Source organism: Trichomonas vaginalis, chromosome II (genome assembly GCF_026262505.1).
Source record: "Trichomonas vaginalis G3 chromosome II, whole genome shotgun sequence".
NCBI classification, from domain to species: Eukaryota; Parabasalia; order Trichomonadida; family Trichomonadidae; genus Trichomonas; species Trichomonas vaginalis.
The window spans coordinates 1902059-1920143 of record NC_067204.1 but is presented as its reverse complement, the minus strand read 5'-3'; the positions used below and the strand labels follow the sequence as shown (position 1 = coordinate 1920143).

General features: G+C 34.5%; 15 protein-coding genes and 1 pseudogene across 16 annotated transcripts, besides 5 other annotated features; 3 read left to right on the top strand and 13 right to left on the bottom strand.

Annotated features, from left to right (window-relative positions):
• Positions 1-855: part of a mobile genetic element that runs on past the window's edge.
• Positions 17-427, top strand: TVAGG3_0469180 (organellar and viral DNA polymerase type B; the record flags this gene model as incomplete). The annotated part of the gene is made up of 1 exon (XM_051235433.1): positions 17-427. One exon carries the CDS (start codon positions 17-19, stop codon positions 425-427), a length of 411 nt encoding a protein of 136 aa, XP_051093257.1.
• A 193-nt stretch (positions 856-1048) lies between the features above and the next one.
• Positions 1049-8786: a mobile genetic element.
• On the bottom strand, positions 1189-2050 carry TVAGG3_0469160 (annotated as a pseudogene). The gene has a single exon. A coding segment is annotated over exon 1 (862 nt).
• TVAGG3_0469150 (protein of unknown function, DUF4108 family) lies at positions 2454-2873 on the bottom strand (the record flags this gene model as incomplete). The annotated part of the gene is made up of 1 exon (XM_051235432.1): positions 2454-2873. The coding sequence occupies one exon, from the start codon at positions 2871-2873 to the stop codon at positions 2454-2456; it is 420 nt and encodes a 139-aa protein (XP_051093256.1).
• On the bottom strand, positions 2910-3494 carry TVAGG3_0469140 (Poxvirus D5 protein-like family; the record flags this gene model as incomplete). Its single annotated transcript, XM_051235431.1, has 1 exon — positions 2910-3494. The coding sequence occupies one exon, from the start codon at positions 3492-3494 to the stop codon at positions 2910-2912; it is 585 nt and encodes a 194-aa protein (XP_051093255.1).
• TVAGG3_0469130 (uncharacterized protein) lies at positions 4172-4969 on the bottom strand (the record flags this gene model as incomplete). The annotated part of the gene is made up of 1 exon (XM_051235430.1): positions 4172-4969. One exon carries the CDS (start codon positions 4967-4969, stop codon positions 4172-4174), a length of 798 nt encoding a protein of 265 aa, XP_051093254.1.
• On the bottom strand, positions 5217-5492 carry TVAGG3_0469120 (protein of unknown function, DUF4106 family; the record flags this gene model as incomplete). Its single annotated transcript, XM_051235429.1, has 1 exon — positions 5217-5492. The coding sequence occupies one exon, from the start codon at positions 5490-5492 to the stop codon at positions 5217-5219; it is 276 nt and encodes a 91-aa protein (XP_051093253.1).
• Positions 6126-6779, bottom strand: TVAGG3_0469110 (protein of unknown function, DUF4106 family; the record flags this gene model as incomplete). The annotated part of the gene is made up of 1 exon (XM_051235428.1): positions 6126-6779. The coding sequence occupies one exon, from the start codon at positions 6777-6779 to the stop codon at positions 6126-6128; it is 654 nt and encodes a 217-aa protein (XP_051093252.1).
• TVAGG3_0469100 (protein of unknown function, DUF4106 family) lies at positions 7868-8185 on the bottom strand (the record flags this gene model as incomplete). Its single annotated transcript, XM_051235427.1, has 1 exon — positions 7868-8185. One exon carries the CDS (start codon positions 8183-8185, stop codon positions 7868-7870), a length of 318 nt encoding a protein of 105 aa, XP_051093251.1.
• A 3543-nt stretch (positions 8787-12329) lies between the features above and the next one.
• TVAGG3_0469080 (uncharacterized protein) lies at positions 12330-12572 on the top strand (the record flags this gene model as incomplete). The annotated part of the gene is made up of 1 exon (XM_001295309.1): positions 12330-12572. The coding sequence occupies one exon, from the start codon at positions 12330-12332 to the stop codon at positions 12570-12572; it is 243 nt and encodes an 80-aa protein (XP_001295310.1).
• Positions 12573-13178: 606 nt separating this feature from the next.
• Positions 13179-13291: a mobile genetic element.
• Positions 13292-13573: a mobile genetic element.
• An 18-nt stretch (positions 13574-13591) lies between these two features.
• Positions 13592-18085: part of a mobile genetic element that runs on past the window's edge.
• Positions 13757-14083, bottom strand: TVAGG3_0469050 (uncharacterized protein; the record flags this gene model as incomplete). The annotated part of the gene is made up of 1 exon (XM_001295308.1): positions 13757-14083. One exon carries the CDS (start codon positions 14081-14083, stop codon positions 13757-13759), a length of 327 nt encoding a protein of 108 aa, XP_001295309.1.
• TVAGG3_0469040 (uncharacterized protein) lies at positions 14212-14448 on the bottom strand (the record flags this gene model as incomplete). Its single annotated transcript, XM_001295307.1, has 1 exon — positions 14212-14448. The coding sequence occupies one exon, from the start codon at positions 14446-14448 to the stop codon at positions 14212-14214; it is 237 nt and encodes a 78-aa protein (XP_001295308.1).
• TVAGG3_0469030 (repellent protein 1 family) lies at positions 14497-14937 on the bottom strand (the record flags this gene model as incomplete). The annotated part of the gene is made up of 1 exon (XM_001295306.1): positions 14497-14937. The coding sequence occupies one exon, from the start codon at positions 14935-14937 to the stop codon at positions 14497-14499; it is 441 nt and encodes a 146-aa protein (XP_001295307.1).
• Positions 14968-15390, bottom strand: TVAGG3_0469020 (uncharacterized protein; the record flags this gene model as incomplete). Its single annotated transcript, XM_051235426.1, has 1 exon — positions 14968-15390. One exon carries the CDS (start codon positions 15388-15390, stop codon positions 14968-14970), a length of 423 nt encoding a protein of 140 aa, XP_051093250.1.
• On the bottom strand, positions 16741-17263 carry TVAGG3_0469010 (uncharacterized protein; the record flags this gene model as incomplete). Its single annotated transcript, XM_051235425.1, has 1 exon — positions 16741-17263. A coding segment is annotated over one exon (523 nt), but the record flags the coding sequence as incomplete, so codon positions are not given.
• Positions 17291-17614, bottom strand: TVAGG3_0469000 (uncharacterized protein; the record flags this gene model as incomplete). The annotated part of the gene is made up of 1 exon (XM_051235424.1): positions 17291-17614. A coding segment is annotated over one exon (324 nt), but the record flags the coding sequence as incomplete, so codon positions are not given.
• Positions 17771-18031, top strand: TVAGG3_0468990 (uncharacterized protein; the record flags this gene model as incomplete). Its single annotated transcript, XM_051235423.1, has 1 exon — positions 17771-18031. One exon carries the CDS (start codon positions 17771-17773, stop codon positions 18029-18031), a length of 261 nt encoding a protein of 86 aa, XP_051093247.1.

Below are 18085 nucleotides of genomic sequence, written 5' to 3'. Positions count from 1 at the left end.
AAGAAATCCTGAGCTTATGATATCGGTAAGATTCTATGGAACTACAGCATATCTCATCGACAAAAGTCTTATACCAATAGTTTTGTTATGGATTGACCCAGTTGTTGGATATAACTTCATAACATATGGTTCATTCGATACGGAACGTTGCAGTGAAGGCTTACTTTACATCGTTCAGAAACCGAAGGACTTCAACACAAAAAGATATAAGATAGGAAGAACATATAATATAACTCAAAGATATGACAGTACAGTCAATAGAGTCAAGGTTGTGTTCGTTAATGATATGAGAGCTGCTGAAACAGAACTGCTTGAAGTTTTTGAGAAAATGTATGGTGCTCCCACGAAAGGTAAAGAAACGTTTGAAGTAGATGAGATAGATAAAGCTATAAAATTATTTGACGAAGTTGCTGAAAAATACATGTAAAGCGTTTATTTTTGGTCTTTTGTGAAAGTCAGAAAATAACGCTAATTTTTTATAAAATTTGACGAAGTGCAAATCTTCACTTCGTGTCATAATGTAAAAATAACGCTAATTTTTGACGAAGTGCAAATCTTCACTTCGTGTCATAATGTAAAAATAACGCTAATTTTTGACGAAGTGCAAATCTTCACTTCGTGTCATAATGTAAAAATAACGCTTACCATGTAAAACCGAGAGAAGAGATTCCGTATGAAAACAGTGAAGAACAGCGAGTACGTAAAAAAACGTAGTCGCCAAAACTCTATGAAAACAGTGAAGAACAGCGAGACCGACTTTTTTCTGGGTCGCCTAAAACTCATGAAAATCGTGAAAAATAACAGAGTATTTTGACAACTTCAAACAAGTAGGGTAGATGACACTTTTTCTATTAAACCGTTTTGACATTTCTCATGAGTGAGTATAGTTCTGCCGAACCATTGGAAGAGAAGAAGTACCCTTGCTGGCAAAAGACAAAAATAGTTGCCTTAGTTGTCATTGCAATTGTACTCGTAATTGAATTCATTGTACTTCTCTTCACGTACCTAAAACTCAAGGACGGCATATGCTTTAAGAAGCTACCATCTTACTAAGACTAAACACTTAGATTTTTCAAGCTTGACTTTTTACAATTTGAACTTTGTTCGCGTAGATATGAATTCTGAAAGAAGTATGAGGGTCTTGTATGACTTTGTACTTCTCCCATAGTTCATGTCTGTCAAACTTACCTGCCATGGACTCTTTCATAAGTTCCATGAAATCGTCTTCGGACAATCCGGGGAAAAGTATAATGTCAGTAAGTATTCTCTTTACATCCTTACTTAAACTCTTTGCTGTCTGTACACAAATGACAACTGAGATGTTAAAGTGTCTGAGCTTCTTAAGAATTCGACACATATCTTGTTCTCTGTTCTTTAACAAAGGATGAGAAGGCAAAGTCATCTAAGATAAGAAGACATCTATGAGGGTAAGTCTTCCAATCGTAAGATTGCAATTTCTTCGAAATGTATTCTATCTCTTTCTGTTTGTTTCTGAAGTGTTTCTTCTCTAATATTCTCTGCATTTCCTCATTTGGGTCTTTAAACTTAGAATTATATACTCATTTATAGCATTATACTTCAAAACTCTTCTTTGGTACTTCTTTATCCAATCTAACAACTCAGAGTCTTTTATACATACTAACTTAGACTTCTTTATAATATCTTTGAACGAATTGACGGTTTGGTCAAATTGACCAGAAGTACTACAAATGACAACTAACTCATAGAATGGGTTCTTCTCATCTAGTTCTTGTTGTTGTGCAGCCATTTTAAGATAAGTGAAAGTCTTACCCGACCCAGGTGGTGCAATTAGACCTGTTATACCATTCTGAGCAAATAAGAACTTGTCATGTATAGGCTTTATCTGAGCATTTTCTAACTTCCTCTTGTTCTTGTTTAAAACATTCTCAAATTTCTTGTCAATGTCAGCAAACTTTTTTTCTAACATATTTTTAGAAAAATTAAAATTTTTATCTTTTAGAAAATGTCTAGCGATTTCGCTATCTATATTCGAGACAAGCTTTTCGACAGCAAAACATCTGTCGACCATAAAATCTTACATAGTGTAAACAAGAAAGGTGAATTTGTTCTAAAGTTCTGTTTCTGGGAATATGACAAGAACCATAAAACATTAAGCAGAGCAGTCTTAAAATTTGTCAATGACAGACTTGTTGACAGAGATGACGCCTCTTGGAAAGATGAAGTCCAACAAAAGTTCTTAGAATGCAAAGAAGACACATGCGCTGTTCTTGAAGATGAAATAGAAAACAGAATAGAAGAGCTATTAAAGGACAAAGAACTTTTACATAAATATGGTTGCGCCAAATTTGACATAACTCCACCAGAAAAGAAGAAGAAAAAAGAAAAGAAAGAAAAGAAAGTAGAAGAGAAGAAAGAACCTGAACCAGTTCCAGAGAAAAAGAAATTTGACATGTAAAAATAAAATTTTATTTTTAGAACATTTCTGGGTCAATGTCAATGTTCTCTTCCTCTTTAGGAGCAAACACTGGCTTAGACTCTAAAATCTTTTTACCCAATTTACCTTGAACTTCAACTATCTTAGACTCATAATATTCATAGTCGTCTGCTTTCTTTGGTTCATAAGGTATAACAAGTTTGTATGCTTTGCCTTCTTTAAGGTTTGAGAACCTTCTGTCAAAACTTTCTTTGACTGCTAACAAACCTTCTATGTCTAAGTCTTCAAATTTCGCACCATTTTTAGTCACAATAGCAAACTTAACTGGTTCGATGTTCCAAACTTTGCTGAATGAAGACTTTTCAAAATGGTAGAAGTAAACATTCAAATATGTGAATGGGTCTAGTTCTTCTTTAAGTCCTGACATGTACTTGTTTACTGAGATGAATTTTGTCATCTTTTCTATCGGATAAAAAAATATTTTTTTTAAAATTTACTCAGAAAAATTTTTCTTTGTATATACACCATTCTGAACATCTAAAAGACTTTTGACATTTGCCAAGAATGTTCGTTTAGACGCTGTCATATAACCATATTCTTGACAATATTGTTTATACGAATCGTACAATGACCTTTCATCTAAACACTCAAAGTCAGTTTCATCTATGAACAGTTCATATACACTCTTGTTTGCTTCTAACAATGTTTGTCTCTCTTCGGTATGTGGAATTTGTCTTGGATTGAACTTTGAAATATCTAATGTCATAAAATATGAGAACAAGTGGTTGTAAAAGTCAGATGTCAAAGTTTCTGCTAAGTCGTCAAAATATTCTGTATCTTGCATATGAGAATCTGACGTTCTGACAACTACATATCTTCTGTCAGAACTTTCTAACTTCATCGGAACAGCATTGTTTGAAACCATAATGAAGTTTGCAACATTTTCACAAACTCTTTGGTCTTTATATTTTCTTTCAACAACTCCAACTTTGTCTGTTATAAGACTCTTCAAAGCATCTGAGTTCAAAACTTTTGTTGTATCTATACTTTGAAGTTCATTGCAAACTATAAGTTTCATATTCTCTATTGAGAGTTAAACTTGCCACAGATGTTTTCTAAGTTTGTCATATTCGGATTCGAATAACCTTCTAACAGTTTGCACAAAATATCTGTAAAGAATGTGTTCTTACCTGTTCCTTGTTTTCCAATTATAATGAGAGCAGTTTCATTTTTAGCACTTGGATGTTGTAAGATGTTTGCAAACCAACATAAGATATACTCATAGACTCTTTCGTTTCCATTGCATATAATTTCTTTGACATGGTCTAACCAAGCTTCTATAATATTTTCTTTCCATTCTACTTGTTCGTATTTATATCCAGTGAAGATAGAATAGAAGTTTGGAGAAGGTGTATAGAACTTTATACCTCGAACTGAAAAATCTTCTAACTTTGACAATAAGATATCCCAAGCATCTAACATCTTCATGCCAACTTGTACAACTTTTATTTTCTTAAGTTTCTGTCTACATTCTTGTTCTGAAACTATTTGCTTTAGGTTTGTTAAAGACTACATCCCATTCTTTCATAACATAACATTCTGGGGCAGAGTCGACATAAATGACTAAACGTTTCAAATTCTCGACTGCTTTGTTATAGTCTCGAAATGGACACATATTTCTGAATGCTTGGAAGTCATAAAAATCTGAAACATCTATTCTGTACATTTTTATAAAAATAAAAAAAAATATTTTTTTTATTCTTGACTTTGTTGTTGCATTTGTTGCATTTGTTGTTCTTGAGCTATTTGTTGTTGAAGTTGTTCTTGTAATACAATACTTTCACCAGTTGCATCTTCCAATTCGAAACTTTCTGCCGTCATTGACAAATACATAGGACATAAAAGTTTTACAGGAACAAAGTTTGCGTCAACTAATGTCAACGTTATACTTGCCAAAGTGTTTGAGTTCACTAAGGTTGAAAATTCTGCATTCGAATGAACAATAGGCAAACCAGCAGAGAAAGTATTGTTTATACGCATAAGTATCTTTTGGTCATAATAGTTTCTGTCGACATTCGAATAACACTTTGAACCTAAGTTTGAAACAATATATAAGATTGGTGTGCTTAATGTCAATGGAATAGACATTCCTTGTATGACACCTTTTCCTGTTATAGGAAACTGTTGGTAGTAAAAACCAGAAATAAGTTTTGTATTATAGCTCATATCGTTTATAGTAAACTCAGTCGGACATCCAAACATAATGAAACCTGCTCTAGTTGCAGCACATGTTACACCCGTACTTAAAGTATTAAATAAGTCAACAAAACCTGTTGGTGGTATATCTGAGTAAGTATCTTCAAAGGAGTATTTTTTACCATTCACAACAATAAAGTCTTCTGGTGTCAAAAGAGCAAAACAGGCTTTAGTCGTCATTGTGTTTAAGGTTAGTTTACAATATCGTCCTTGAGGACTTTGTAAGTTTGTTGTTATAGAATTATATGACTCAGGGTTTTTAGTCGTAATAGTATAAACCATTATATCTTCTGCCATTTATATATATTTAAAAGTTTTTCTGAAAGTGGAGAAGAACTTCATCTAAACTTTCACATGGCGTTTCTTGAAGTTCTCTGTCTAAGAAGTTCAAATATTTTGTAAAGACATAGAACTTTCCTTTGTCTACACGAACAAACAAAACAGGGTCTTTCATATCGTTCAAAAGTGTGTAAAGTCCTTTACATGAAATAAAGTCTATATTATTTTTCTTCAAACATCTTTCAAGAAGTTTTGACATTTTTACTTAGCAAATAAATTTTAATGAAATGTTGTGGTCGTCAAATATTTTTATGACGTCTGGGAAACTATACTTTAAGTTCAACGTTTCACCTCCTTTCATAACGTATATCTTGTCAATGACATTATATGAAACACCACAGCAACTAATGTCGGGTTCTATTTCTTTGATGTTTATATCGTCTGCCTCTGTCAAAAGTTTCAATAGTTCTTTCAAAACTTCATGAGGTGCAATGACATATGAGTTCACTTTTACAGGGTTGTGTTCGACCAAGTTTAACATTATACTAAAGCTTGACAAATCTTCTCCTGAGTTTGAAGTTTGTCTTTCAGTTGTTGGTAGTCGTTTCGAATATCTGCAACAGAACTTAAGTCTCTGCTAACTTCAGGATATGTTGTTGTTCTTTTACAGGAACAATTGTTATACCATCTTCGTCTTCGTATGGTTTCCCCACTTCAACATCTCTGTCTTTGACATTGACAACAACACTTTGACTGTTTGTTTGAGTTGGTGAATTTAACTTCACATCTGCCACCGCCATTAAACCTTTTGAAACACTACGCTTCTATTTTTCGGAAATGACATTTTACTTAGAATAAAAAGATGGACGTATTCGAGTATCTCTTCGAATTGAAGCAGAACAAAGTTTACACACACAAACAATACAAATACATTGACAGAATAGTTCTTTATACAAACAATGGTAAATGTTATAGAATAGCAGTCTTTGCTGAACCAAAATATTTCATAAAGCAAAGAAAGTTGGTATAACTGAAATGGTGAAAGTTCTTGAAGCAGACAAAAATATAACTTCAAAACTTACAGATATTTCTAAAGGTAAGTTTATCTTACAATATTATGTCAAAACTGGCGTACTGTCAATATTTGACGGAGAGAAGTCAGTTCAAGAACAACTTACTGACCTGCTGCCAAAATCTGCTCGATGGAAGCTGTCGTTATGCCAATCTGAGGAGCCCCAGCAGGTTTCATCGAACGAATCTTCAAAAGAGCATCTTCCGTGAAAAGTGCTATTGGTTTTGTAAACTTCTTTGCTCTCAGTTCATCTGGACCGTCTCTGTCACCAGTATATTGTATTTGTACAGTACCAACAGTTGAAATACCACCCATAAAGTCTTCTGAGTCAGCAAATGGAATGCCAAGCCAAAAGTTTGAACGGTCTCCATTTGTATATTGAGTTTTTTGACCTCCTGTATGAGTCCATACTTTCACATATGGCATAATAGAACTTTGCATTTCAGGGTTAATGGTTGTTGTGAAGTTGTTGTTAAAGTTCATAGCATCTAATGTCAAGTTGTATGACCTCATATCCTCAACTGTAGAATATTCTTCTCTTGGATAATATTTGCCATCTATGTTTATATGATATTTAATACCGGGGTTGTAGAAACAAGAATAGTCATTTATAGTTCGTCTGAACAGTACAAACATAGTATCTGCATGTTTCATTGCAGTTGTTAAAGCAATATCTGTTCTTGCACCTGGGTCAGCACTTTGGTTTCCAACTTCACCTGCAAAGTCTTTGACAGATATTTGGTGTATAGGGAACATAAGTGGAACTGCAATATATTTGGCAGCTAAAGCATTTGAAATATCTGGGTCCAACATATAGACTGCAAGTCTGCTTTCTATTCTCTTGCATTCAAATTTTTCGCATGTGAACTTAACTGGGTCCCAAGCAGTTCCAGCAGCATTGAAATAATAGTTTACTTCATTGTTGAAGTTTGAGAAACCAAAGTCTAAGTCAACTTTGTCTTTGCAAAATCGGCGAAGACTTGGTTCCCACGTCTGTAATAGTGAATGGGTCTTGTGTTGGTGCAATGACTAAGTTATTTTTGCTTGGAGTAAGTTCGATAGAAATTTTTCCTGCCCAGTTTGGCAAGTATCTTAAAAACCTGAAGATGAGGAAAGATGACAAAGGAACTCTAAGTTTCAGTTTTACTTTGGTTACTGCTGCTGCAGTTTGTCCAGAAAGGTTAACATAAACTCCTGGAACGTTAGGGTCAAGTCTTCTTATTTTCTCAATATTTGCATACTGGTCTGTTTGTTCTCTAGCTTGTGGTTGTACTGAGTTTCTCAAAGCGAACCATTCATAGTTTGCCCATGTTACTGTTTGAACTAAGTCAGAGTTAGAATATATCTTATATCCCATGAAAACTTCTGGAGCATATTGGTATCCGACATAGAAAATTCCATTGCAACCTTTCTTGTCAGACAACTTGGCAGAAGGTTTTATTTCAATGTCTTGTTCCACGTATAAGAATGAGTTGTCAATAGAAATAATATGAAACCTGTCGCAAGCAATATCTACTGTTGTTGAAGAACCTTCTCCAAACTCACCTACGTTTCCATAAGAAACAGCAGTTGTATATTCGTAAGTTCCAGGAACTATTTCTGACCTTCTAATGGCATTGTCGCATTCGTTATACCATTCGGAAACATTTCCGTTCATGGCATCCAAAACTGTTGGCGTTATATTCTGAGCGGCGTACATTTCATATGGGTAAAAATATAGAATAGTTGGATTTATATGTCATAATAGTCGTACCAAGCTTTACTTTCTTCCTGACTGAGTTTTTAACTCTTCTTTTCCTTCATTGCCACTACTTTCACTAGATGAAGTTACTTCTTCACTACTTTCACTTTGTTCTACTCTTCTTCTTTGGTGTCGCTTTTGGTAACTTGCCCTCTGCTTCAAGTTGTTGCATCTTTGCCTCATGTTCACCTAGTATGTTGTAAATTTCCCATGTCCTTTTTGCCTTTGGGCTCTGGTCGCCCATCTCAGGTAACCTATATCCTAGAAAGATTTTGTCATAGTTTGTATTTGAGTCTTCGCGTATTGTTTGCATGACTCTTTCCTGAGTTTCCGGTTCAAGCTCTTCAAACAGAGCTTGTCCATATGGAATAAGCTCGTTTCCAAATATATGTTTTTGTAGCCATTCTGGTTTTCTTTCCATGTTACCAATAATATCTTTTGTGAATGGGAAAGCTTTTACCCAATTTTCAGTCTTGCGTCATTTATTTCTGTAGTTGGTTTTATTTTGTCAAGGAACATGTTTTTCAATACTAACATTTCATTTGGTACTGTCCATTTGAGTTTTCTTAAATATTCATCCCTTCTCAGTTCATTGTCTGCAAAGTAAGTTTTTATGACATTTTGTAAACTTTCGTTTGCAAGGTCATGTACAATAGGTTCTCTTCCTTCTTCTCCCTAACTTTCTTTCTAAACTCTTCACCAAATATACCATCTCTATGGTTCTGTGTAGTTCTTTGAGATAAATGTTCTAGAACGTCAGGTGTTATATTTCCATCAGCCATGTTCATTTCATACTGGTCCAAAATATCTGCATGTTTCATATCTTTCAATGGCATTAAAGCCGCGCTGAAAATACCAGCTATATCTGGTTCACCATTCACTTCCATTGCGTCTACAACTTCTTGGAATTGTGGTTGTAAGTTTATGAACCACCTATCCGGATTAGCTTTATGACCCCATCTCATTGTAGTTCCATAGTCTGCAGAAACAAAAGTAGGTTTGTTTCCATATTGGTTAGGTTCTGAATGAACTTTAAACAATGTTTCATTTCTATATGTTTTGTTGAAATTTAACCTTTTATTTTCACCGAGTTCAGCCAAAGATTGAACGTTATATGTCGTAAGTAAAAAGGATTGTTGTATTTGTACATTTTCTTTCAGTTCTTCCATTCTATGCTGAATATTTTCATCTGATGTTGGAGTCTTTTGTATGTCGGCGAACATTTTTCGATATTCTTCTACTATGTCAGCCGAATTTTTCTTAGACTCTTGGAAAGATTCCATATTCTCCGCATACTCTTGTTGAGGGTCAAGATTTTTCGGCTGTTCCAAATCTTCATCTAGTTCTGTGAAGTTAGTTTCCAAAGGAGGACTTGTTCGTTTCCTTCAGGCTCTTCTAGCTGTTGTTGCTGAACTATTTCTTCCATGTCTGGTTGTATCTGAACTTCTTCCTGTGGAGTTTCTTGTACCTCATCTGCTGGCATTTCATATATTCCGAGACCGTTTTTAACAAGTTCCCTATCTAAGTCATCCGCATTCATAACCTTTCTTCTTTCGTTCCGTCTCTATTTTTTACGCGTTTCATGAAGAAGTTGAATTATCATTTAGCTCTGACACCAAATATCTCGGAGTAAATTCATCCATGTCATTTGGATGATATGCTATTAAATCATATCCCTTAGCGAGCTTGTATTTTCCAGGTTTGAAATTATATCCCATTTGGTGCTGAACCATAAAGCTAAATAGGTTCGGGTCAGTATTTCCTTCCTTGAACTTTCTAATAGCTTCTTTATATCTGTCACTAAAGTCAAGAGTATCTGGGTAACCATAATCTTCCTTAAGCATTTTTAAGAATTCTTGGTTTCCTTGTTCTCTACTTCTTTTATGTCCTTGCTCTGTTTGTGGTTGTTGTGTGCAGGTTTTGAACTGTTGGTTGTGTGCAGTGTTTGAACTGTTGGTTGTTGGTGCTGTTTGAACTGTTGGTTGTTGTGTTGGTTGTTGTGTTGGTTTTGGTGCATGCCTGTGTCTGTGTCCATGTGACGATGTAAATGTTTTAGGTAGTCCTGGTGCAGGTGCTTCTCTTGGAGGGTTTGGTGGTATATAAGTTCCACCAGCTGGCACATATGTTCCATCTGCAGCATAATGTCCTACCTGACTTTTCGTTTTTAAGAAAGCATTTACTAGGTCTGTTTTGGTCTGTTGTAACTCTTTTTCTTGACTTTCCACAACAGTTGCTCTAACGGCGTCATAGGCACTTTGAACTGCCTGTCTCGTTGCTGCATCTGTTATTTTCGTCATATTTTGTGCTACTTCTCTTAACTCTTTGTCGAAACCTTCAGACTTCAGTTTCTTTCCAGATGAGAAGTCGTTCACTAGTTTCACCTTACTATGAAGAGCTTCGAAGGCGTTCTTAAAGTCAGCATTCATTAAAGCTTCATTTGAACTGTCTTCATCCGCTTGTATTTTTGTCCTTATTGACCCTATAAGTTGGGCTGCTTTAGCGTTGGCTTGGGCATCTAACCAGTCATTATTAGCTTTTATATATTCTGCGCTTTTCATTGCCTTTTGCATGGCTGCGTCGTTATTTTTACTTTCTTGTGCTAAGTTTTCATACTGTACGGTTTGGTTTTGCAACTGTAAAAGTTTTTCTGCCTTTACATTTGCTTCAACTTCTTTTTTATACTCATCGCTATCCATATATGTCTTCAGGGCTTTTTTTTATTTCTTCATCTTTCAGTACTTTATATTGAGTAGTATGGTTTTTCAAATTTATAACATCTTGTTCCATTTTTGCTACTTCTGCTGCTTTTTCTGACACTTTTTTCGCATATTCCTCTGTACTTAGTTCTTTCAGTTGTTCTTCTTTCTTCTTTTTCTCTACGTTTAACTCATTGAGTTTCTTTGTGTGTCTGTCATATTCTAGTTTCTTTTCGTTTTCACTTATTTGTTTCTGTATGTCTATGTTTGACTTTTTGACATCTGTTATTTGATTTTTGAGTGAACTCAAATTCATTTGACTTTGAGGGTTATAAGCTGTTCCGTCTGCAGCTCCACCATAGCCTGCCATTTTCGCTAAAAGTGCCGCTCTTAAACCTCCACTCTGTGCACCAATAACTCGGTTTAAAAGCATAGGGTTGCTTGACATTTGTTGCAACATAGTGGGGTCATTCATCATTTGTTGTTGCAACTGTTGTTGTGGTGTCAGTTTTACTATTGGATGTTTCAATGCTCTCTTCCTCTTACGTATATTCTTACGTAGCTTACGTGGCATTTTAAGTGAAGTTAAAAAGCGGTTTTTGACAGATGTTTATATGACACTTTTTGTTCAGCACAAAAAACTACTCGGTCAAAGTGTTGTCAGTTTTGTAAAATAACCGTCCTATCTCATTCTATAAGGGGAAAAGGCTTCTCAAAGTATACTTCCTTGGAACGCCTGTAACTTTTCCTGTAGCGACGATAGACCCTTACTTGTCCGGACAAAGTTATACTATTTTGAGTGCTCTACAAAAAAGTCAACGGCGACGACTCTCAAAAACCGTTGTGTAAAAAGTTTTACCGTTGGACAAAAAAGTATATATAGAAAACAAAAAACGTTTATAGTTCATTCAATATTTGAGATGGAACGGTTTGCCAACGGTAACTATTAAATAAAATAAAAAAATAGAGGGGGTTACCGTTGACGAAAACGGTTTATTTTAAACTTTTCTATGAGTAGTCCGAAAAAAACAGTTTATTTTTGTCTAATGGCATTCGCTAGCGTGTTCGCTCCAAATTCACCTGAAGAAATTGCTTGCAACTTTCAGCACCCACAGGTTTAGAGCCTCAATATCAAACTGCAGCATCTACACATTCTCCAAGAACAGACAATTCAAATTCAAATTTGTCCTGCAATTCGCTCAATCCAAAGCCACTTTCACTACCAAAAACAATACCAAACGAGCTCCGTATTACAAAGAACCACAGCAACGCTGAACTACGCAAAATACTACTCAGATTGTCTGAAGAATACTTCAATTCAAAGCCAGAAGAAAGAGTTCCTGCAACTTTTAACAAAGAATATTGTGAACAACTCAACAAAGTTCTTGCAGACTTTACCAAACTACAAAAAGAAACACCTGACCCATTCGAATTAGGTGACACAATTGTCAACTATTTTCCAACAATAACAAAGATAATGGTTGACAGAACTATATGTCAGCTTATTGAAAGTCTTCCACCCAAAGCTGCAAAAAAAGTCGAACAGTTTTGGGTCGAATTCAAATTAAAGAGTTACGGATATCAGGATGACGAAGAAGAACGTGAGTACGGACAAGAAACAGCAAAATGGCAATGTCTTAGCTCACTCAACCCCAAGTTCAAACCATTATTTTACTCAGACAACAACACAATTCAAGTACGCAAAATTGCTATTCATTTCGTTAACCAAGCAGAAGACATTGAAGAAGGAGACTCTATCTCAGTTTATGTTTGCTACTGCAAGTTTTTCAAGGACGAATTTGGAGGACCAATTCTCATGCATGTCTTCAAGCCACTCAGCAACTCTACGTTGAAACTGAAATAACACTCATGCATGGAATGTATCTCAAGTTTGAAAGCCAATTGGAAAACACATACAACATTTGGCTTTCATACATTCAGTTCGATACACCAGATGACTTTGATGTTGAAGAAGAAGACTCTACTCAAGAAGATGAACCACAAGACGCACCTGATGATGACGAATTTGTACCCGAAGAAGAATATCATTCAAGAACACCATCAGAAGACGACCAACAAATGGCAGATGCAATGGACAGTCAAGTTCCATGAAACTAAACATCTAATTTTACCTCAATTCCAACTTTTTTAAACATCTTCGGGGCTAGAGGGCGCAACGCGCCTGGAAGCCCCACTACCTTTTTTTTTTTTTTTATTTTGCAAATTATTTTCTAATATATTATATTTATAATCATTTTATTTATCCCATTAATAATTGTGAACCCAGAACATCTTCCCTTCAAAGTGCCAAGCATCAACACACATTCTCACTCACAAATTTTTAAAACTCATTGCCAAAAATCTAAAAAACTCACAATTTTTTTAAATTGATAACCCTCAAACCGTTTCCAATCAATAATTTGAGAGTCTATATGATAATGTAAAAGTTAAAACATTCAAGTATTTAAGTATTTCTTTAAAATATTAAGTTTTTTATTTTTCCAATAAAATTCTAATATCAAATATTTTTATTTAACGATTAATTTTATTTATATTTTTATAGTTTTTTTTTAAGAAAAAATATTGTTAGGGTTTTATGGATTTTCAATTAATATACAAGATAATTCATGAATGTATATATTTCCAAGTTTTTAAGGATGCAACACTTTACATTTGTAAACTGTCAAAAATGAAGTCACGCTATTTTTCATGCATTACATGAAACTCGCAACAGTTCCATAAAAAATTTTAAATTCTAAACTGTCGAAATTACCGATCGGTAATCACACCCTTCACGGGTGTGTCACTTTTAGCTAAAATTACCCCTACTCTTTGAAGGTGGAAATCTGTAATAATTTTATCTTGAAAAGACTTGGCATTCTCAACAATGAATTGAGGGGTATTGCATCCAAATTCTGTAATTTGCGTGAGAATACTAAGCTTGATTTCCATTGGGATACTTAATTTCGAAAAATACTGGGTCATTCGTTTTTGAACCTTTGCTGCCTTGACAACTTTATCAAGTAGGTCATCTAAACCCAATTGAAGCGTATTTAAGTTTGCTGATGAGTTAACTATTAACGATTTAATTTTATCAGTGAGCATTATACATTAATTAATACACCTTTCAAGTGTACGGAGGCACTGCGCACCTACTTACCCATTATATGTGAATTTGACACTTTACGAAACCGTTAACGTATATTTTACAACACAAACGACAACACTAACTTAACCTTAAATATTTACAAAGCCGCCAACCACTTCACCTCACTAATGTAAAAAAATAAACGTTCTCACTTACAAAAGTATTGCAACTCTTCCCATTGCTGTGCTTCACACAATAGTTCATATTCTTCAGTATCGCTGCTGTCGCTCCAATCGTCAGAGTCAAAGTCACTGTCAAAATAAATGTTACTAAGTTTTGACAAAGCTAATGAAACACGTTTACCGTTTGTATCGTATGCTTGTATAAACTTTCCATTCTTCATTCCTTCATAAACGCTCAAACTAACTTTACCCTTTCTCCCTCGTATCTGATAGAATGTATTTTCACGAGGAACGAAGAACAAATTCTTGAACTCATGACCGTTGTAGTTTGTTATCTCAATAGTTTTCGTCATTTATATAAAAATTAATGATATCACCACCCTCACACGTATGAAAACATAGCACAAAAATAAATTTAGGTGAAGTGGTGAAATCTCACCTCTTTTTTCACCCGGTTTTTCACCCTGTTGAATTCATTGCTTTATAACTCTCTTCCTTTCTCCAACTCTTCTAACTTCTTCTTAAGTTCAGCAATGTTGTCCTCATGAAGTTTAATCTTTCTCAAAATTCCTTCTCTATCTAATGGTTGCTTTATCTTTCTAAACTGAACTCTACCATCCTTCATAGTATGAATGTAAAAACCTTCTGGAATAGTTCCTGATTTAATGTATTCTACCAAAAACTTTTGTTTCATTGCTTCAGTGACTTTATTTGTCATTTCAATCAAATAAAAATTTTAATATTAAATAAAAATAACGTTATTTTTTCAGTAAGGAAACGCAGGAGTTTTACGATTTATTTGAGGAGTAGGTTCTGGTTTAAATGTTGGAGTCGGTTTAGGAGTTGACTTTTGAACAGGAGTTTGTACTTCCATAGGTTCAGGAGTCATTGAAGGTTTTGCTTGTGAAGGTGTTGGAGTTTGTTTAACTTCAGCTACTTCAGTATTATTTACAACATTTGCTTTATTTCTTTTCAACATCATAACTGCTCCTGCTGTAGCTAGCAAACCTAGTGGGAGACCATATCTTATATAAGGACTTGACCAAATGCTATTTTTGACAGGAGCTGGTGGAACACCTAACCTTGGTGAGACTGCTCTTTGCCATTGTGCAGCTCGTAAGAAATATTCAATAGGTGCTCCATAATCGTTTGGTAAAGTTTGTTTCATAGATGGTGAAGGTTCACGAGAGCTTGATGAAGAACTCATTTATAAGCTTTAAAAATAAACGTTCATCCTTTATTCCTCACCGTCGTCCGTAGCTAAGTTATAGTCATCTAATCTTATTATTGGGATTCCATTAGCACGCACCTGAATGGCAAAGCAACAATCCCTCATAAATCCAATAAGTGGCTTTGGTACATTTTCAGTTGCTAGTTCAATAGGTCCTTTAACAGACAATTTGTATGTTATTGGATCAGTAGATGTTTGACCTTGCTGGAAGCAAAAGTCCACTTCTGTTGGAAAACCACATAAGAAATGTGTGTTGTCATAGCTATCCCATTTATGTTCCACACTACCATCATCCACCAATGACCTCATAACATCTTCATTAAATCCTATCATATCATTGTTTGTATTGCAGGCGTTCGCAACCATTTCATAAAATACAGGTCCATATGATTTTTCAGGTTCTGCAGGCATATTTCCATAAGCTCCCATGGAAAGCTGAAGATATTTAAACTTAGGGTTCTCAAAATTAACATAATAGTTGTCTTTCTTTCTAAATAGTGCCCAAATACTTTTAACTAGTCATGTGATTTTATCCCAAGCATATGGGGATTCTAAATTTTTGTCCCTATCGTTATCCCAATTGAATTTTTTTTGGAATTTAAAAATTTTTTTTCTCCATGTAAACTTAAATTTTAATTTTTACCACTAAAATGCAATATTTCAACAAATTAATGAGTAATAATATTTTAATTTATAATAAATATTATAAATCTCCTCAATTTAATGTAATTATTGTATTAATTTTTGTTGAAAATATAAAATCTTCAAGTAAATGATGTGAATTTAATATTTTTAGAATGTTGTTTAATTGTACTATATTATGCATGTAAAATTTTGTTACAATACATTTTATATGGGATCCCCATTGCCCAATTGAGAGAAAATTGAGAGGTGGGATTGGGCTAGCCCAATTCAAAATATCCCAGGTGGAAATAAAAAAATTAACAATTCAACATAAAAAAGCATCTTAAATAATAATGATAAAAAGAAATTTTGTATGAATTTCAATCAAATTTGTTTTTATTCAACTTAAGAAATCACTTCATTAATGAAAGAAGTCGGGTTCACAACATATCCCGATCTTGAAACGAAACAACATGTTTTTTTGATGCCCTAAACGGGGGGTCGCCAGCAAAAAAAAAAGATGTCAAAATTTATCCCAAAAATTTAAAAAAAATCGAAGAAAGTGCATCCCAGGGATTATAAAATTTAAGTTTTCACATCTCTAACTTTTAACATTAATAGGCGTATAAGCTGCTGTAAATGTTGCACTTGAACTATCTGTATTCTTTGAGAATGAACCGTCCATAGGAATCCAATCCATAACTTTAACAGGAAAACATAAAGCCTCGTTTGTATAATGTTCTACAAGTTCTGTATAAATGTTAGGGTCTAAAGAGAATGACTTTGGATGAATGAAACATTCATTAAAATCCATCTTTGTTCGAAATAGTTGCTGGGTTACAGTTGTAATAGTAACTGTTCCACTAGCTTCTACTGCCTTCGTTATCATAGTGAATGGTTCATTCCATGGAACAAATTTATTTGTCGGTGGATTTGAATCTGAAGCAAATGCAACTTTAAGAGTTGGATTGAAAGCAATGATATCATTTACAGATATAGATGTGCATTGTAAGGCGTCACTACTGAACTTTACTTTAAGCTGAATGTTTCCTGCAAAAGCTGGAATAAATCGAATAGCTTCTAATGGAAGGAATCTTCTAACAGGAATTCTTAAACGAAGCTTAAAATCAAATGATTTTCCTGCTGTAATTGGACCACTAACAATTTGTCCTGTTCTGCATGTTCCCGAATGACTCCATACATCTTCATGTCGAGTCTTTGAGAAGACATCTACTTTCTTTATTTGTTCGGTAGTTTGTGAGTTTGAAGTTATATATGCTTCTTCTCTTGCGTTGTCTTGAGAATATACGATACGACCATTTGCAAGGATTTGATATCCAGCAACTGCATAGAAAGCGTCATCGAAACCAATCCAAAATCCTGGTGGGTTTGTTTTATTGGAACCTGAACCAATTTCTTTATCTACAATAAATTGACCTTCCATTTTATACGTAATGAATGTATTGTAAAGGTCCAACATATTTTCACCAGGAGGTGAGAGATTGAATGTTACCCATGTGTTATCTTTAGCAGTTCCAGGTTGTGATGGAATCTTTGCGTCAGAATATTTTCTATTAGTGTCACCAATTTGAACTGCATTGTCTATGATATCGAAATATGAGCGAATCTGATGAATATGCTCTGCTGGAGTAAATTCGTTTAGCTGTTCGTTCTGCATGTATTTACTTCAGATAAAAATATCTATTTACTTCATTATTCTCACTCTTCTTCTTGGCATTCGTGGTGGAAGTTGTTTCTTGACATTTTCAATGAACTGTACATTCTCTTTTGTCTCAACTTCTTTCACTGGTGGGTCAGGGTTCTTTGACTCGGTTTGTTTTTCAATGAAATTCACGAACTTTGCAATAAGCTCTTGGTTCGTTATTGAAAGTACATCTGGCTTCTTTTCTTCTTGTTCTTTTGGTGGCTCAGTTTGAACAGAAGGTTTTATATGGGCTTCGTGGACTTCACCCTTACCATACACCTTAATGTTGTCGCTTTCTGCATTCGCTAATGGAACCTTTCTTTTTCTTACATATATTTTACCATCTTTACTCTGACTTACGTAATAGAAAGGATGTTGTATTCATCTTGCGTCATTTAATATAATAGACTCTCGCTCTGATTTTGACAAGCTCATTTTACATCGGTTAAAGTTTTAATTTTGTTTTTTATCTGCAGTCAAATGACTCAGACAAGCCCTACGGACAAGACCCAAGGGGTCATAGATGTTGAAGCATTGAAGAAAGAAATTCGTGAGCAAATTTTATCCGAACTGAATGAACAAAAACAAGAACAAAAGCCAGAGAGACCAAAGAGAAAACTTAGTGAAAAACAACTTGCTGCATTAGCTGCTGGAAGACAAAAGAACCCACGTTTGCTGGCGAAGAAAGCTAGAGAAGAAGCTGAAGCAAAAGCTAAAGAAGCTGAAGCAAAGAAAGAGTAAATGGTTTATTTTTATCCGAATTAAATGTATAGACAAATACCTTTATCTGTTGCG